General features: G+C 51.9%; 1 protein-coding gene across 2 annotated transcripts; it reads right to left on the reverse strand.

Annotated features, from left to right (window-relative positions):
• Positions 1-3,558: 3,558 nt before the first annotated feature.
• CUNH1orf174 (chromosome unknown C1orf174 homolog) lies at positions 3,559-14,960 on the reverse strand. 2 transcript variants are annotated; one of them, XR_004433616.1, is made up of 5 exons: positions 14,816-14,960; positions 7,768-7,881; positions 5,549-6,037; positions 5,082-5,211; positions 4,446-4,532 (listed from the first exon to the last, which is right to left on the reverse strand). XR_004433616.1 is itself a non-coding variant. In XM_033196149.1 (4 exons), the coding sequence occupies exons 1-4, from the start codon at positions 14,828-14,830 to the stop codon at positions 4,378-4,380; spliced, it is 732 nt and encodes a 243-aa protein (XP_033052040.1). In that variant the 5' UTR covers positions 14,831-14,960; the 3' UTR covers positions 3,559-4,377. The 2 variants fall into 2 exon arrangements, 1 of the variants encoding a protein (XP_033052040.1); XM_033196149.1 differs by lacking the exon at positions 5,082-5,211 and having other exon boundaries at positions 3,559-4,491.
• Positions 14,961-19,125: the final 4,165 nt, after the last annotated feature.

The following is a 19,125-nucleotide window of genomic DNA, read 5'->3' on the forward strand; positions in this document are numbered from 1 at the left end:
AGCCATGTGGGTGGCAGGTGCCAGAGATGATCTGGAAGGAAACACGTGGATCTGAACAGCAGTAATCCTGGGGGATACGGGGGTAGGGCTGGATTACAGAGGGCTCATTTTCTATGTCATGTATTTTATGATACTTGAATTTTTTGAAATGGGCATTTATAACATGTTAAAATGTACTTTTTAAATTAAATCATTTTGTAATATTTGAATTGTTACATTTGTTGTACAATCAGGAAAAGCAATAAAGATTTTTCAAAAATAGACATGTCAAAAAAGTTTGTACTCATTGAGGATGCTGAAAATAAGGGTGAAAAATAAGGAGTCCGTGATCGTTTGCAAATTGACTTCAGTGTTACCTTTTCTTCACAGAGCTAAAGCAATACCTGGGTCCCACACAGGACTCAGTCCTGTGTGGGAAATTTCTAGAAGTCCCATCTATGGTACGGTGGTGTTTATCTGCTCTGATCAGGGAAGGACAAACAGTGGGAGAGCCAAGGCCTGGGAATCGGGGGGCCTGGCTCCTCTTCTCAGATCCCTCTTGCAGGGTCTGAAGAACTCTCTGGAGCCAGCAGATCCCACCTGTGCAGCAAGGAGCCTGGCCTGGACAGCTGTGAGGCCCTTCCAGCTCCATCGTCCAGCCTCAGGAGACGAGCTGCTCTGTTTTCCAGCCACAGACGTGGGCCTTTTTCAGAGATACATTCTTTCATTGTCTGTTTTTTGAGACAGGGTCTTGCTCTGTCATCCAGGCTGGAGTGCAGTGGTGTGATCTCAGCTCACTGCAGCCTTGAATTTCTGGGTTTAAGTGATTCTCTTGCCTCAGCCTCTGGAGTAACTGAGACTCCAGGCGTGTCACCATGCCTAGCTCATTTATGTTTATGTTTGTAGAGAAGGTCTCCTTACGTTGTCCAGGTTGGTCTTGAACTCCTGGGCTCCAGCGGCCCACCCACCCTGGCCTCCTGAAGTGCTGGGATTACAGGCGTGAGCCCCTGCACCTGGAGCAAGACGCATTCTTGAGGGAAGTCCTTCCTTCTCAGCAGTCCAGGCGTGCTGTGCCACCTTGCCCTGGACACTCAGGGCTGCCATCCCTCTACCACATGGCTCCACAGTGCTGCCCCACTGCCCGACCAGGCCTCGGAGGTTTTGTGTCCCTCCGGCCTGCGCCCCCCTGCTGCTGTGGGGCCTCGTCTGTGCCCTCCTCACCCTTTCTGACCTGAGGCTTCATTTCTGCAAGAGGTGAGACACCGGAAATCCAGACCTACTGAGCTGTGTGTGAAGCGTGCGAGGCTCTCCTGGCTGTGACATGGTGTTTTGGTCGTTGTTTTTGTTCTTGCTTCCAGGCCCTTGGCTGGGCGAGGTGCTGGTGATTGTTTCAAAGAGCTATCACCTATCAGGAGTTACGTCACCCAGAGTCTCAGGTTAGAAAAGATGGCTGAACCTCTGCAACAAAGAGTGTGTGGTCTGTCCATTCTCACACAAGAGGGAGAAAAATTCTAGGAGCTAGGAGTGTGGAATTGTGTGTTCTGTGGGGCTGAGTGAGGGTCACCTGCTGGGAGATCCTGGCATCCGTAAGAAGCTTCCAAGGAAAGAGCTCAGGAGGGGCCTGCAGACAGCCTCAACCAGCTCAGCGCCAGGCTCCAACCAGATGGCAAAGCTGCAGCGAACACGACCACAAGAAATGACCTTCCTGCCGCAAAGGAAGAAGCGCGCTGTAGACAGAGCCACCGTCGGCCTGCGCCAGCGGCTGTGCATCAGCACAAATACACTCTTTTGTATCTTGTCTTTGATTCCCTTATTTGTCCCCCTTTTTTCCGTCCCCCTAGGTCTGTGCAGGCTACAGTCCACATGTAGACTAGGAAAGTGTTTCTACCTGGGAGTGCTTGTTAGTGCAGGTTAACAACTGTGAGTGAACGGGGTGGCCCCAGAATGCACGCACTTTCCACTCTGCATGCTGCGTCTCCTCCGCAGGTGCATCATCGCTTGGGACCGTGCACCTCACTGAAGTCTGCTTAGAGGATGGCAAAATTCTCATCACCACCAAGATAGGTGCTGTTATTAATAGTTACTCATGCAGCAATCTAAAGTTGTACTTTGTTTATTTAGAGGCAGAGTCTTGCTCTGTTGCCCAGGCTGGAGTGCAATGGCACGATCTCAGCTCACTGCAACCTCCGCCTCCTGGGTTCAAGTGATTCCCCTGCCTTAGCCTCCCAGGTAGCTGGGATTACAGGTGCCCACCACCATGCCAGCTAATTTTTGTATTTTTAGTAGAGACAGGGTTTCACCATGTTGGCCAGGCTATTCTGCAACTCCTGACCTCAAGTGATCTGCCTGCCTTGGCCTCCCAAAGTGTTGGGATTACAGGTGTGAGCCACTGTGCCTGGCAAAAGTTGTAAATTAATTTCCCTGGTTATCATAAAATGACTTTACAAGACACATTTCCAAATTATAGTTTGTTGATCAATAAATCACAAAGTTATTCAAAGCAGGTGAAGGTCACAGCTCATGAGAAAAGGATCACATTAGAAGTGGAGAATGACACCTTCAGGGAGGGCAGTGTTTGAACAGTAAAGAGCAGAAACACTTCTCATAGAGCGCTTCAACTATATTTTGCTTCCAATTCATCTATTATGGAAAATCCTTCCTGTGCTTCACAGGACATTTTCACAGGGTTAATTCTAGCTGCTCTTGTAATTAAACTAGAAACGTAGAAAAGCTCAAACCAGCAAGACTGACTTGCTCCGTCATGAAAAGGCCCACACGGTCTTCCCGCATCCCGGGCAACTTCTCCTCGTCCTTCGTCCCCCAGGGCCCCAGCTTGCTCCTGGTTGGCCCACTCGGCTTCTATGTGCAGGTGGTGGCAGGAAGAGGCCACAGAGACAGCGCTCCCAACGGCTTCTCTCACTGCCCTGGGCGAGCACACGCAGCGAGCTGCTCCCTGATGCCGCTGGGGCTGGGCAGGGCAGCTCTTGTCAGGCAGCTGCACAGGACCTCTCCATGGCCTGGAGGAGAGCCCGACCTTCTCCACCACACACACTAGGAAAGCCTGACACTTCTGCGGCAGACAAGAGGGAGTGGAAGTACACTCGAGAGAAGGGAAGAGGCCCTGTCCCAAGGGTCTCAGTGGTGAACGGGTCTAAAAGATGGACCTGTGCTGGGCGCAGTGGCTCATGCCTGTCATCGAACACTCTGGGAGGCCAAGGCGGGCGGATCACTTGAGGTCAGGAGTTTGAGACCAGCCTGGCCAACATGGTGAAACCCCGTCTGTACTAAAAATATGAAAAATTAGCCAGGCATGGTTGTGCATGCCTGTAATCCCAGCTACTTGAGAGGCTGAGGCTAGAGAATCGCTTGAACCCGGGAGGCAGAGTTTACAGTGAGCCAAGATTGCGCCACTGCACTCCAGCCTGGGCACCACAGTGAGACTCAGTCTCAAAACAAAAAGATGGACCCAGCCTTACGAACATTTGGGAGCAGGAGACTGCGGCAGGATGCGCTTCCTCCACTCGGCTCCCAGGCACTGAGAAAGGAATCCAGTTTTAGAACATATGACTGCTTTCAAAATATTTTCAAAATATATTTTATTTCTTTCTTACGTGTATTTTGCAAAATTTCCAAAGTAAACATTAGCTCCGCATACAGAAATAAAAGAGTTCTTTAAGAACTAGCATTGAATTCATCACAAGTATGATCAAATTATGATAATGGAAAACAAACTTGCCTATGACCAAAGCTACTGAGCTGAAGTGAAGAGCTGTCTTTACAAAAATCCCTCTCACTGAGCCCACTGCCCTGCAGCTGACTCAAGCCATCATCACGTATGTACGTGTACAAGAAAGGACACTGGCCGGGCGTGGTGGCTCACACCTGTCATCCCAGCACTTTGGGAGGCTGAGGCGGGCGGATCACCTGAGGTCAGCAGTTTGAGACCAGCCTGGCCACATGGTGAAACCCCCGTGTCTACTAATAATACAAAAACTAGCTGGGCATGGTGGCGCACGCCTGTAATCCCAGCTACTCAGGAGGCTGAGGCAAGAGAATCACTTGAACCCGGGAGGTGGAGGTTGCAGTGAGCCGAGATGGCGCCATTGCATTCCAGCCTGGGCGACAAGAAAGAAGCTCTGTCTTCAAGAAGGAAAAAAAAGGAAGGACGTGGGCACAGTACAGCAGCTTTGCAACCTCAAAGACTGTCTGAGTCTGAGCTCCCATGAGTGTATCCTCCGCAGGTATTTGGTGCTTTAAACTATTGACTTGGATGGGTCAGTTCTGAAGTCTGATTAAGACATTCTCTTGGAGACACATTTTATATAAATCTTGTAATGTGCTAAACTGTCAAATTGTTAATGGTATGAAATAGGGCACGGACATCATTTTGTACGGTCTCTACATTTCCGCATCATCATCGTCATCGTCATCATCATCTTTGGCTCTGAAATGCATTTTTCTGAACTCTCGTCTGCTCATTGAAGGACACGATGAAGACGCAGGTGGGAGGTCCTTAGAGAAGAAAACATGGCTTCAGTCACGAGCAACACACACGGGTGTGCAGGTGCTAGCATCAGAGCCCGGGTCTAGACACACACACGGGTGCGCAGGTGCTAGGATCAGAGCCCGGGTCTAGACACGCACACGGGTGGGCAGGTGCTAGGATCAGAGCCCGGGTCTAGACACGCACACGGGTGCGCAGGTGCTAGGATCAGAGCCCGGGTCTAGACACACACACGGGTGGGCAGGTGCTAGGATCAGAGCCCGGGTCTAGACACACACACGGGTGGGCAGGTGCTAGGATCAGAGCCCGGGTCTAGACACGCACACGGGTGGGCAGGTGCTAGGATGAGAGCCCAGGTCTAGACACGCACACGGGTGGGCAGGTGCTAGGATCAGAGCCAGGTCTAGACACACACACGGGTGGGCAGGTGCTAGGATCAGAGCCCAGGTCTAGACACACATGGGTGGGCAGGTGCTAGGAAAGTCAGCCCCAGCCTGCCAAGTGTGTCTTTCTCTGAAGGCAATTACAATGCTGTCAACTTTTCATCTGAAATAGTCCCCCTCTGGCAGACAAGTAACATTTGATATTTTTCTGCACATCTGCACCCGCATCTGCAATGTGCCCCATCCAGCAGCTCTGGGGCTCACAGAGCGCTCTTCCCTTTCAGACGCGTGAAAACGCCTGAGTCCCAGCATTCACCTCTAGATGAGAGCTTCCTCCCTACTGGGCTGATCGGGTAAAAAGGAGGAAAGATGCTGGGTTCAAAACAAAAGAAAGCAACAGTGAGCGTGGGGTGGATGTTCAAAAAACCCACAAACCTGATTTCATGGAAACACCTGTGGCTGCGGGAGGGACCCCTCCCACCGCCGCCTTTCTCAGCTCGGGAGATGGAGGGAGGCCCCCAATTAGCCAATGTTTTCACTTTCTCCTCGTGGGTTAAAATGATTAATTTATGTTTAATGTTGTGTCGAGGCATTATTTACCTGCACTGAGTGGGGAGTGTGTGACTGGAAAGTGCGGCTGGCTGCCTGAGTACCCACGGGAGGAGGAAGGCACTGCCCTTACCTGCATGAGCTCAACGTTTCCAAAGAACCGGCTCACGGGCATTGGCTGATTGCTGTCGTCATCCAGAAAGACACTGTTGTCCATCTGAAGTGGTGGCTTCTGCACATCCTCTGTCTCTAGCCCTGGCTCGTTCTGCTTCTGCACAGTGGAGCTGCTATTGGATTCTTCTGCTCCGGACCTGGCACTGTGCTTCAGCACGGACAGGCCATCTTTAGTCTTTGCTAAGCAAGAGTCACTCACAACTCTGCAGCCACCGAGGGGAAGACTTGCAGCCCCCTGCTGCACGGAAACGCCAGCCTCGCTGCCCGGAAGCAAGGCACTGCTTTCAGCAAACTCATTTTTACAAGGGGCCTCAGGTGTCGCTTTTGGCAAAGAAGCGCTGTCATTCTTAGGGACAAGCTTCTGTAATTCTGACTTCACAAGATGACCTTTGTCACATTTGAACTTCTTGGACGTTCGCCTGTCTGTGGCTTTGTGGGATGAGGAAGTCTGTCAAGAAAAAAAAAAAATGTAAGGGGAACCAGACACATCTAGCAAATAAAATAGGCCTCAATCCAGAGGCTAGTATTTCTTCTCACATCTGAAATGATGAAGATGCTGTGACCACAACTCTCACAGATCGCCATTTCACTGTTCTGCCACCAAGGGAAAAAACACAAGTGAGACTGAATTTAGACACACCCCACATCACTCCTACACTTTGTTTTCCCTAGTGGGGGCACAGCTCCTGAGGCGAATTCTGAAGCACACATTTCTATGTTCTACAATGACAATAAAAGAAGCTTTCATTCATTTCTGCTAGGGCATAAGCTCTGTGAAGGAAGGGGTCTTTGCTTTATTCACCGATTAGTGCTTGGCACACAGTAGGCGCTCAAGAAATATTTGTTAAATTGACTTTGACAAAATTTTACCAAGCACCTCATTATGAGCAAAGCTCAGTGCTACATGCTGGCATATGGCCAAGTCCCAGCCCCTCAGCTGTGGGTTCCGGAAGCGGCTCTACTTCACTGGGAAGTTCAGGCACTCACTCCTCGGAAGTGAGTGAGGGCTGGGGTAGGGTGAACGGCAGACGGCATGAGATTCCTTTCCCCACCCACTCTGCCTTTCTCTTCAAGCCTCTGGGGGTAAGGCTGCATGGCAATGGGCCAGCATGACTCGAGAGCCCACCTAAGAACAGAGCAATGAGCACAAGTGGCCTCAGAGCCTGGTCTAGACACGCACACGGGTGGGCAGGTGCTGGATCAGAGCCCAGGTCTAGACACACACACGGGTGGGCAGGTGCTAGCATCAGAGCCCGGGTTTAGACACACACACGGGTGCGCAGGTGCTGGATCAGAGCCCGGGTCTAGACACACACACGGGTGCGCAGGTGCTAGCATCAGAGCCCGGGTCTAGACACACACACGGGTGCGCAGGTGCTAGCATCAGAGCCCGGGTCTAGACACACACACGGGTGGGCAGGTGCTAGGATCAGAGCCCGGGTCTAGACACACACACGGGTGGGCAGGTGCTAGGATCAGAGCCCGGGTCTAGACACACACACGGGTGCGCAGGTGCTAGCATCAGAGCCCGGGTCTAGACACACACACGGGTGCGCAGGTGCTAGCATCAGAGCCCGGGTCTAGACACACACACGGGTGCGCAGGTGCTAGCATCAGAGCCCGGGTCTAGACACACACAGGGTGGGCAGGTGCTAGGATCAGAGCCCGGGTCTAGACACACACACGGGTGGGCAGGTGCTAGGATCAGAGCCCGGGTCTAGACACACACACGGGTGGGCAGGTGCTAGGATCAGAGCCCGGGTCTAGACACGCACACGGGTGGGCAGGTGCTAGGATGAGAGCCCGGGTCTAGACACGCACATGGGTGGGCAGGTGCTAGGATGAGAGCCCGGGTCTAGACACGCACATGGGTGGGCAGGTGCTAGGATCAGAGCCCGGGTCTAGACACGCACACGGGTGGGCAGGTGCTAGGATCAGAGCCCAGGTCTAGACACACATGGGTGGGCAGGTGCTAGGAAAGTCAGCCCCAGCCTGCCAAGTGTGTCTTTCTCTGAAGGCAATTACAATGCTGTCACCTTTTCATCTGAAATAGTCCCCCTCTGGCAGACAAGTAACATTTGATATTTTTCTAGAGCAACACATCTTGGAGTGGCAATTTTGTATAAAAATGGACCCTCGAGTCAGGATCCTGGCGTTTTCCATGGTAACAGGGCTCACCAGACATGCTGTCTTGGCAGACGTGGAACCAGCGGCTTCCTGGGCAGAGGCCAACCCGGCTGCCGAACAACTTCGTGCTTTCAAGCGTGCCGAAGACCGCACTGCACCTGTGAGCTGACAGATTGAGAGCCACTCAGAGAGCGATCCTGGGAAGGCGGCGGGACCGCGCACACGAGAACTTCCCACCTAAAGGACACCCGAAGACAGCCCCTCCCGCTTCAGGATTTTATCATCTTTGGGGAGATAGCTGTGGCCCGAATGTATAAATCCAAACCAAACTGTGCCTGGGATTAGGATACAGGATCTACTCTTTCCATGATCTCAGAGGCTTGGGACAATCTGACCCCTTTATCTTGTATGTTTCTAGTAACCACCATTTGTCCATTAGCGGGAATTAAGTCAACATCGAAGCATTTAGAATAAGCAGCACATGCCTTCCTTAGAAGGATCTCCAACTTTTATACATTGTCAACGTCCTTAGGAAAAGGTAACATGAGGAAACCAAAGTTTCTCTACCTCAAATTAGAGTTCTATTCTATTAGTTGAAAGCAGCTAGCTACTGTCTCACAAATCTTAACATTAACAAACTGGTCCACCTCTCTTTTATCCTGAATGCAAAGCAAACTCTTCTAATAACAAGAAAGAAATTAATTAAAGACATAACATTTAAAATAAATATTGAAGAATAATTTTCGGTTTTCAGAAAAGTTGCAAAAAATAGTACAAAGAAAGTGGTGTGATAGCTCATACCTGTAATCCCAGCTACTTGGGAGGCTGAGGTAGGAGGATTGCTTGAGCCCAGGAGTTCAAGACCAGCCTGGGCAACACAGCGAGATCCCATCTTTAAAAAAATAAAAAATAAAATTAGCCAGGTGTGGTGGTGTGCACCTCTAGTTCCAGCTACATGAGAGGCTGAGGTGAGAGGCTCGCTTGATCCCAGGAGTTTGAGGCTGCAGTGAGCTATGACTGCACCACTGCACTCCACTCAGGTGACAGAGTAAGACCATGTCTGTGAAAAAATAATAATAGTAAAATAGTACAGAGAGTTGCCATGTAGCCTTCACTCAGCTTCCACTAATGTTAAACAACTACAGGACATTGTCAACATTAAAAACTAAGCGACAGCACAGTACTCTTCACTAAACTACAGATTTTATTTGTATTTTATCAATTTCTCCATGAATTGTTCTTCTGTTCCAGAATCCAGTCCAGAATATCACACCGCACTTAGAAAACGCGAAAGGAATGAGTGTGAGTACTAGAAGCCATGAACAGGAGCAATGCAGGCTGACGTGGCCAGGGAAGGCCCAGGAGCTGCTGCCCACAGGTCCTAGAACTGCAACCCAGAAGGGGCGGATGAAGAGTGCCCTCCCCAACAGCAGATAAGAGAAATAAAGGAAAAAAAAAATAGACATAATCTGTTTCTGCCACGCACTCCACAGCCCAAGACAGCTCCAGAAGCCCTATGGGGTGGCAGCTCCAAGGCCTCGCGACACTGCAGCAGTCAGAGTGTGCGTCTGAAACAGGAGGGAGAAGAGCAGGCAGCAGCCCACCAGAGGCCAGGCCACCTGCCAGCTGGACACAGGACACACCAGGTACCCAAAGGCTGGGTGAAGTGCCCGCTATGACAGCACACAGGGCGCTGGGCCTCCATCCTCGCACAAGGGCAGGGCTTTGCTGAGAGCCCTGCAGACGTCATGGTTACAGTTACACCAAGGGGACTGAGGCAACAGAGGTTACAGAACTTGCTAAGAGTTGCCATAAACATCTCTCATCAAAATCCTCCCACTGGGTCCTAAGTAAGCCCATCTCCCTAAAACACCATTGTAGGGAAAAGACATCTCTGTCCTAGAAAGCCACTGAGCCTCCTCTCCTCCCTGCTGTGAGTGCTCCTCCGGGCACTTGGCTGCTCTGCACGGAGTATGCCGTGTGGGGAGCCCACCCCGGTGCCTGAGCAGCTTTAAAGGAGTGGCACGCCCATTTCAGATGACGACGACTTGGGTGAGGAGCTTACAAGGTTACACAAGTGATGCCTGGCCTCCAAATCTCTGTTCCATCACAACAGCTCACCCTAGATACGACCCCCAAAAGCTGCCTGAGGCAAGGACTGAAATGAAGAGGCTGTCACCCGCTCTGTGTTCTAGGCCTGCAGGTCTTTTCCCACAGCAGGTGCTTCTCAAGGTTTCTGTCAGCATCTTGGCAGCAGTGGTTCTGAACTTTCTGCGTGCAACAGGTTCATCAGGTGGACCTTTCGGACCCTTCCGCAGAGAAAAGCCAGACGATCTGGTGGGCCCGGAAGCACGGCTGTTACGAACACCTGAGCAGGCCACCTGCTGTCCCCTCCGGACTGACAGGAGCCAAAATACGAGAGCGGCTTAGCTTCAGTTTCATCACGGATTAACCACCTCTAAGGTGTCAACTCCAGAATGTCAAGATGGGTCATAGTCTCACTTGCAGATTCCTGCTCTGCAGCTGGGCAGCTTGGATTGCTCCCGCAGTCCAAAAAAGGAAAGGCGTTCTCGTCATTGACATTCTCCTGATTCCAGTCGATTGTTTAATAACTGGTATGTCAGAAGCACAAACCCGGTTTCCCCAAAAGGGCTGGCCGAGACTGACTTCGGCATGATGGCCTGAGGAGCTTCACTGACCTCCTACTCAGAGAAAGTGATGAGCAGTCCCCCAACAGCCATTTCGAGAGCCTTTGGAAATGGTCCTACGGGAACCCAGCAAATGAAGAAACACTGGCTCCGGAACACCTGCATACATTCGGTAAGGACATGGAGAGTCTGTGGCATTTAAGCGCCATCCTGCTGCAGTCAGGAACACAGGGCCACCTCCCCAGCTCCCAGGCAGTGGGGTTTCTTCCTAGGAGAGGCAGGACAGCAGTGCTTCCCTTTCTGCTCTCATCCCACCTGTGGCTGAGACTAGGTCCTGAGTGAGTAGGATTGAGAAGAGGGGAACTCCTTTCTACTCAGACCCTATTTATAGAATGGAGGCTTCACCTTGGCTCTGTTCTACAAGCAGGGTTTGAGCCTCTGCAGGAGGCTCCGCCCAGTGAACCAAGAAGACTGGGGCCCCATCAACCTTGTCCTAGATGTGAGGTGGTTCCAGGCCGGGGGAGGCAAACTTGGGGGATCTCAGGCTGCTGCTGGCTCCCCCAACCCCCATTCAGAGAGAAGCCTATTACTGTCCTCAGCTGCATGGCCCTGGCTCAGAGGCTCTGCCTGGGGTGAGAGGCAGGCAACTAAACAGACAGTTCTTAACTCTCCCCAAAGGCACCAAATTCACTGCAATGGAATGTGGAGAAGTTCAAGCCTAAGGGAGCTTGCTCAAGAACAGTGGAGGCTGTGATGAAGGGGTGGGGGCAGTGGAGAATTAAGCAATAGGCCAAGTTGTAGGCCAACTAGTTTGCAGAAGAGAACCAGAGACTACCATGGCTGGGAGGAGCCCTCTTGGGCCTAGAACAAACTAATCAAACACTGACCTTAGAAAATATCCCTTCAAAGAAGCCACAATTTGACTGGATTAGTTTGCAGAGCAACTTATGCCTAGGCTGTTGCTGAGAATAGCACAATCAGCTGGCATTAGTGAAGTGTAACAGCCGGATGTGGTCAGGGAAAGAGGAAAAGGACCCCGCTAAAACCACTGTCATCCAGGGTGGCTGTGGGCACACCCAAAGCCGGGTGCCACCCCCCACCAGCAATATCAGAGGCTGAACACTGTGGCAGGGCAGCCTCTATCAAAACAATCTACTCAGTTGCTAAACAAATAAGCATATTAACAATGACAAGCCCCAGGGTTGGGGACAGTACCCAGAATTGCTAAAATATATTATCTAAAATGTCAAAAAAATTATGAAGACATAATTCCAACAAAAAATTATGAAGCACTCAAAGAAACAGAAAAGTAGACTCATAAAAAGCAGGCCACAGAAGCGGTCTGTGAGAGCGACCAGATGTTAGATTTATACATATATAAAGGACCAAGGTAGCCATGATAAACAAGATCAAGATCATGAATAAAGAAGAAAGGTAAGATAATGTTGCATCAAAGAGACTATCAATAAAGAGAAATTACTTAAAAACCAAATGGAAATTCTGGAGTTTAGTATAAAACCTGAAATAACAAAATTCACTAGAAGGGCTCAATAGTAGATATGAACTGGCAGGATAAGCAAACTTGAAAGTAGATGGATAGATTATGCACACTGAAGAACACAGAAAAAAAGAATGAAGAAAAATAAAGCAAGCCGCAGAGAAATGCTGGACACCATTAAGTGCACTAACACACACATAATAAGAACCACAAAAATGTAAAGACAAAGGAGCAGAAAAAATATTTGAAGAAATAACAGCTGAGAACTTCTCAAATTTATAGAAAAACATTAACCTACATATCCAGGAATCTTTTTTGTTTGTTTGTTTTGTTTTGTTGTTTTTTTTAGACGGAGTCTCGCTCTGTCGCCCAGGCTGGAGTGCAGTGGTGCCATCTCGGCTCACTGCAAGTTCCGCCTCCCAGGTTCACACCATTCTCCTGCCTCAGCCTCCTGAGTAGCTGGGACTACAGGTGTATACCACCACGCCTGGATACTTTTTTGTATTTTTAGTAGAGACGGGGTTTCACCACGTTAGCCAGGATGGTCTTGATCTCCTGATCTCGTGATCTGCCCGCCTCGGTCTCCCAAAGTGCTGGGATTACAGGTGTGAGCCACCGTACCTGACCCCATATCCAGGAATCTTAATGAACTGAACTCCAAATAGGATACATGCAAAGAGATCCCACAGACACATCACTGTAAAAAATACAAAGATCAAAGGCAAAATCTTGAAAGCCACAAGAGAACAAAATCTTGAAAGCCACAAGAAGAAAGCCACTTAGAAGGGAAGGAACCTCAATAAATGAACCACTGACTGAAACAATGGAGAATATTTAAACATAGCAAAGTACTCAAACAAACCTGTTAACCAAGAATCCTATATCCAGCAAAGCTATACTTCAAAAATGGGCTGGGCATGGTGGCTTATGCCTGTAATCTCAGCACTTTGGGAGGCTGAGGTGGTGGATCACCTGAGGTCAGGAGTTTTAGACCAGCCTGGTCAACATGGTGAAACCCCATCTCCAGTAAAAATACAAAAATTAGCCGGGTGTAGGGGCGGGTTCCTGTAATTCCAGCAGTTCCAGAGGCTGAGGTGAGAATCACTGGAACCTGGGAGGTGGAGGCTGCAGTTGGCTGAGATCACACCTCTGCACTCCAGCCTGGGCAACAGAGCGAGACTCTGGTCTCAAAACAAAAAAAAAAAAAATAAAAATTCACTTTACAAGAAATCCTAAAAGAAGTTCGTCAGGCTGAAAGCAAGTGACCCCAGACAGTAATTCAAACCCACACAAGCCCACACAAACAGCACCAGTAAAGGTAATTATGTTCTTATAAAGATAGTTAAAATGCCTATTTGTCTACCTCCTTCTCATAACTTAAAAAGCAATTGTATACAATAACATGTATATAATATATACAGACGTGTACTATATTTGCCAATAACAAAACAAAGAAAGTGGGTGAAGGCAAAGCCCTACTGGTTGAGGAAATGACCACAGACAGAAAGTAATAATGATCACACTGTATTGTTGAGTTTGTAACATTATCAGATGTAATACATATAACAAAATACCACAAAAATAACCATATGAGAGTAACATTTCCGTATCACTTGGAATTAACCTAGTACAAATCTGAAGCTTAAGCTGTATATGAAGAATATGAAGATTAAGATGTATACAGTAAAACATAGAGCAAGCACTGGAAAAAACTCAAAAAACGTAGTGAAAAAAATCATTAAATTAAAATGCTACATTAGCAAATATTCACTTTAATCCACTTAAAGAAGGAACAGGGGAAGAAAAAGACAGACTTGTATAAAGTAAAGAAAAAGTAAAATGGCATACGTAAACCTAACTACAGTATATCAATAATATTAAATGTGCACAGGCTAAACAATTCAATCAACAGGCAGAAACTACCAGACTGGGTTTTAAAAAAGATCCAAGTGTATGCTGCCTACAGGAGACACGTTTTGGTTCAAACATAAAAACAGTAAAAGGAGTTGGAATTCACAAGTGATCACCCCATTTGAACAAACCAGGAGCGCCTCCAAGCAGCTCAGAGCCTCCCAGGTGGACGTGGGCTCGCACCAGGTGCACTGTGAACCCAAGCGGTAAGCACTTGCCCCTTGTCAGACACTGGCACCCCCCCTTCAACCCTCACCACCCTCTGGGTGGATCCCACATCACCCCATTTTTAGCACATTAAGTACATGGGGCCAACCTGAGCTCACACGCTGTGTGACCCCCATTGGAGTGACGGCAGTTGAGGGGGCACAAACTCAGCTCCGCAGCATCCAGCACTACCAGGAGTTGCAAGCAGTTCTGGAGAGAGCACCCACCTTCCTGGGGAAGTGGCCTGAACCCTCCCTTCAAGGGGGCGTGACCTGGGAGGCCCCCTTCTCCCCGGGACGTGACCCGTGAGCTCCACTTCTCCCGAGGGCGTGGACCGGAGCCCCCTTCTCCCAGCAGCGTGGCCTGGGAGCTCCCTTTCTCCCGGGGGCATGGCCCTGAGCCCCCCTTCTGCGGGGGGCGATAACCTGGGAGGCTCCTTTTCCCGGGGACGTGACCTGTGAGCTCCACTTCTCCCTAGGGCGTGGCCCGGGGTCCCCGTTCTCCCGGGTGCGTGGCCTGGGAGCTCCCCTTCTCCTGGGGGTGTGGTCTGGGAGCGCCCCCTCTCCGGGGGCGTGGCCTGGAGCCCCCCTTTCCCAGGGGCGTGACCTGGAAGCCCTCCTTCTCCCGGGAGGTTGCCCTGGAGCCCCTCCCTTCTCCCGGGGGCGTGGTCTGGGAGCGTGGCCTGGAGCCCCCAGCTTCTCCCGGGGGCGAGGCCCAAGCGGAGGCCGTTCCTAGGTCACAGGCCCCTCGTGACCCCGCCCCGGCTCTTCAGACAGCAGGTGGTCCGGAGTCCCCGCCCTGTCCAGCGCAGCTGCTGCCGAGCACCAGCCCTCACCTTCCGGCTCCTCATTAGTGTGAGCGCCGCAGCCAAGAACCGCGCGCCCCAGACCAACGCGTCCCGGCGGAGCGGCGACCCGGAGTCTGCAGAGCGCGCCGCGGCGGCGTCCGACGTCAGCAGAGCCAATCACAGCGGAGCGCCCTCGTCATGTGACCCCACAGTGGTGGCTTTTACGTAAGCGACGGGCGCAGCTCGCGGGCCTTGGGCCAGTGGTGGGACACTGGAGCAGTAAGTCGTCCTGTGGCAGGCCGTGTTCGTGAGGGCGCGTCCCTTGGCACCCCTGTAGCTGCTATGTTTCCCACGCCCATGGCAGGCCTGGGAGGTTATGTTTGCGGGGGGTGCTTTTTTTGTAGCTTCTGTGTTTGCCATATTTGAAAGGGGCGGACGACCATGTTCGTGAACGGCGCTTCCCTTGGTGCACCTGTGGCCGCCATGTTTTGAGAGGGGTGGGCCATAATGTTCTTTAGGGGCACTTGCGTTGAAGCTTTTTTGGCCATCATGTTGGAGAGGGGCAGACGGCCATGTTTGTAAGGGGCGCTTCTCTTGGTGCGCCTGTGGCCGCTATGTTTGAGACGGGCAGGCAACTATGTTCGTGAGGGTTGCCTCCCTTGAAGCCTCTTTGGCCGCCATGTTTGAGAGCGGCGGACGGCCATGTTTGTGAGGGGCTCTTCCCTGGTGCGCCTGTGGCCGCCATGTTTGAGAGGGGCGGGCGGGGCGTCCGTGAGGGGCGCCTCTCCTGGCAGTCCCTGGCCAAGAGCCTGTAGGAGGGCGGGAAGTGCTTTCTCCAGTGCCGCAGAGCGCTGGTTTCTGAGCGCCAGTTAGCGGCGTTGAGCAGCGCGAGGGACCCCTAGGCCTGCCCTTGCTGCGGTCCCGCTGAGGCACTCTGCGCGCTTGTCGCAGGCTGGGCTGCCCTGCGAGGTGCCGCTTTGGGTTAGGGTGGCCTCTGCTGTCCCCCACGTCGCAGGCGGGAGCGGGCCTTAGTGGAGGCCGTCGGTGGGCCCATGAGGCCAGGGTCCGGCGTCAGGCTGGGGGTCCGGTTCTCACCCCCTATCACGTGCAAGGCGGGAACTGACCCCTCCGCTGTCCCGTTACCCTCCGGGGCAAAAGTGGATTCGCAGCGGCCACGCCTCCTCTGATGGCCACGCCCCTAGCGCGCCTGAGTGGACCGGCAGCGGCCACGCCTCCTCCAATGGCCACGCCCTATCAGGTCTGGGTGGACACACAGCGGCCACGCCTCCAGCAGACACTCCCTTAGCAGGCCTGGGCTGCTGTGATGCGTCCTCCTCGGCCGCTGTTTGACATCCTGGCCTTCACATCAGCTAAGGGAGGTGTTTATAAAGCTGAGGACCAGTGTTCTGTTTTTTTTTTTTTTTTTTTGAGACGGAGTCTTGCTTTGTCGCCCAGGCCGGAGTGCAGTGGCGTAATCTCAGCTCACTGCAACCTCCGCCTCCTGGATTCAAGCGATTCTCCTGCCTCAGCCTCATGAATGGCTGGGATTTCAGGCACGCGCCACCACGCCTGGCTAATTTTTGTATTTTTAGTAGAGATGGGGTTTCACCACATTGGTCAGGCTGGTCTTGAACTCCTGACCTCAAATATTCCGCCCACCTTGGCCTCCCAAAGTGCTAGGATTATAGGCGTGAGCCACCGCGCCCGGCCCACTTTTCTGTTCTTAAGAATTTTAACATAGAAATGAAATCCAGCCTTGCCTGAAACGTTCCAGCCCTTGAGTTCTCTGGGCTCTAGGATGTGTGTCTTCAGAAAAGGGCGCGAGGTGGAAACCACGTCAGTGGCCGAGGACACCTGGCCCCTCCCCTCTCCGCCTGCACGTGGCTGCCCAGTCCAGGGCGGGCTCCCAGGTGCTCTGGCACAGGGCGCATCCAGCAGCCGGTATTGTGCTTTGCAAATAAATGAGAGTCGTATTTCCTTTTAAAATCATTATTAGTTTTTTGCAAGTGAGAACATTTAAATCAGGCAGTTTTGTTAGAAGCATTAGGTTTTCCACTTAAACTACAAAGGTTGAAAAGTGAACTGGGTTGCATTGTGAATCCTGGCCTGCTTGGGGTCCTTCTATGCACTGTTCCAAGGCAGGGTGTGATTAATAATCTCTTTGAAAAGCATCAGTGTGCCTGCTCTTACGGTATGACTCCCTCAAAGCCCAGACATGCAGCTGATGCCTCCTTTTAGTGCCTGAGAAGAGAGAGTATTTAAGGATCCTGCCAGCTTGAGCTCTATGCAGCCTCCACTCTCTTTAGAAGCGTGACGTTTGGTAATTAGGTGGAGCCCTGAAATTAGACTGCACATGGGGTTTTGCTTTCGGCAGTGAGCGAAGATGCTTGCAGCCCTGGTGTGTGCACACTCCCACACGCTCCTACCTGGCTGTTGTACCCTCTCTCTTCCCAGCCCAGCCCCGCGATTCTCCGTGTTTTTTCCCATGTATAGCAGGGGAGGAGACAAATGTGTAACTGGCAGGAAATCCATTTGAAACGGAAACTTAATATAATCGCTGCCAGCTGTTCAGAAAAAAATGAGAGCGAGCGATACTTTGTTAAACACCTAGCCTGTCCCATTTTCCCAGAGATTGGTTTCATAATAAGCTTGGTTCAGTGGTTTTATTTCCCAGTCCTTGGGAGCTCAGAGTTCTCATCCACTGGGGCTTGGCTGGTGTTTGCCTGTCTTGTTTGTGGTTGGTGCCAGTTGATGTAAACGCCTCACTGCCTGGCCTCACCCGCCCGAAGGGGGCTCTGGGCTCCGAGCCATGTGGACTTTAACATCCCAAAGGGCACTCTCCTTCACTTCACCACTGTGGTCTGTCCCCTCCCCGGGTCTGGGATGAGGATGGTTTCTGGCCTCCCAGCTGCTAAGGCCTGACACCCAGGCCATTCGTGAACGTCTCTCTCGCCCTGCCCACATCCTATCAGATGCCGGTTGCTGTTAATTCTAGACTTTGAAGCCCCACGGCTGGTCTCACCTTTTCCTCTGGCCTGGGTGGCCCACAGCTGTTGGGGTGATCCTTGCTTCCGGGATCCAGAGCCATAGCCTTAGAGTGGCCTGTAAGTCCTGGCACGGTGCCTGGCACACTGTGGTGCCCAGCAGGTGTTTGTTGAATGAGTGTGCAGAAGGGCTCCTGAGCTTGCTCACTGTTGCCGCTCCCTGCCCCGGGGAGTCCAGACGCACAGAGTCCCAGCACCTGCTCCCCTGCCCCTCTGCTGTCCACATTGCCTCCCTGAGCCCCTGACCACTGCAAAGCTTCTTCCCCACTTTCCTCTGCCTGAAAACCTTCTTTCCCCAGCCCCCCAACCCACATTTTGCCTGGCTAATCCATTCTCAAACCTCAACTTGGCTTAAATCTCCTGTCTTCAGAGGGCCCTTCCCGGATGCCCCCCTGCCCCCCAGATTCAATCATCCAGTTACTGCTTTTGTAGCGTTCTGCACTCTTCCACCAGGACCCTGTGGTGGGCCTGGCCTGTTTCTCCCCCTCTATCCCAGAGCATAGCACATCCGTTAATTCACTCAACGTATCAGGTTCCACCATGTGCTGGGGACTGGGCCAGGCACGAGCCCAGGCGTGGAATCATCACACAGAATTGTACATTTGCAATGTGATGAGAGCCACGGGGGAGAGCCCACGTGGGCAACAGCACAGGGCTGGGGGTGTCAGGCGAGGATCCTGGGAGGAAGTGGCTGGGGCCCCGTCTCCCTCCCTCATCCTCCAGGATTCAGGCCCCTTTCAGGCCCACCCCGGGGTAACAAGGCCTCCTGGTCAGGGCTGAATGTGCAGTGGAGCCCCGTCTGGACAGGCTACCCCTCCTGACGAGGTGGGAGGTGTTGGCGTGGGCAGAGGAGCCAGTCTTGAATTCTCTCCCTGCTCTACCTCAAGCTGCCATGTGGAATTGCAGGAGACCCTGGAGGGAGCAGAAAACCAGGCTCGGCCGAAGCCACCTCTGCTCCCCGGCTTCCTGGGTTCCCAGTGTCTGCTTCGTTCTTATTCCTGATGAGCTGTGCCCCTGCCCGGCCAGGTCAGGGCCCGGTGAGGCTCCCCCTGGTGGCAGGTGTGTGAGGTCTGTGCCGGTTTGGACGTGACTAACCCGCCACGTGAAATATAAGTCCCCAGAGGGCAGGGTCCGTGTTTTGTTAACGGAGGTTGGTGATACCCAGGGGACATTGGCTGGCTGGCTGACTGGCTGGTGGTAAGACACACACAGAGAACTTGAGGATTGTGGATTGGAGGAAACTGCATTCTTGCCCATACCACAGATTCCCAACTTAAACACTGCTGTGCCCCAGTCAGTATTTGCCTTTGACAA

The sequence above is a fragment of the Trachypithecus francoisi genome, unplaced genomic scaffold, assembly GCF_009764315.1.
Source record: "Trachypithecus francoisi isolate TF-2019V2 unplaced genomic scaffold, Tfra_2.0 Contig01621, whole genome shotgun sequence".
In the NCBI taxonomy this organism is placed as follows: Eukaryota; Metazoa; Chordata; class Mammalia; order Primates; family Cercopithecidae; genus Trachypithecus; species Trachypithecus francoisi.

Bases quoted from the DNA above. Each gene is read 5' to 3' on its own strand.
- CUNH1orf174 (XM_033196149.1), bottom strand. The intron at 6,038-7,767 runs GTGAGCCCTGTT...TTTTCTTGACAG, and splicing joins CTGCCAAGACAGCATGTCTG to ACTTCCTCATCCCACAAAGC. The intron at 4,492-5,548 runs GTAAGGGCAGTG...TTCTTCTCTAAG, and splicing joins GAAACGTTGAGCTCATGCAG to GACCTCCCACCTGCGTCTTC.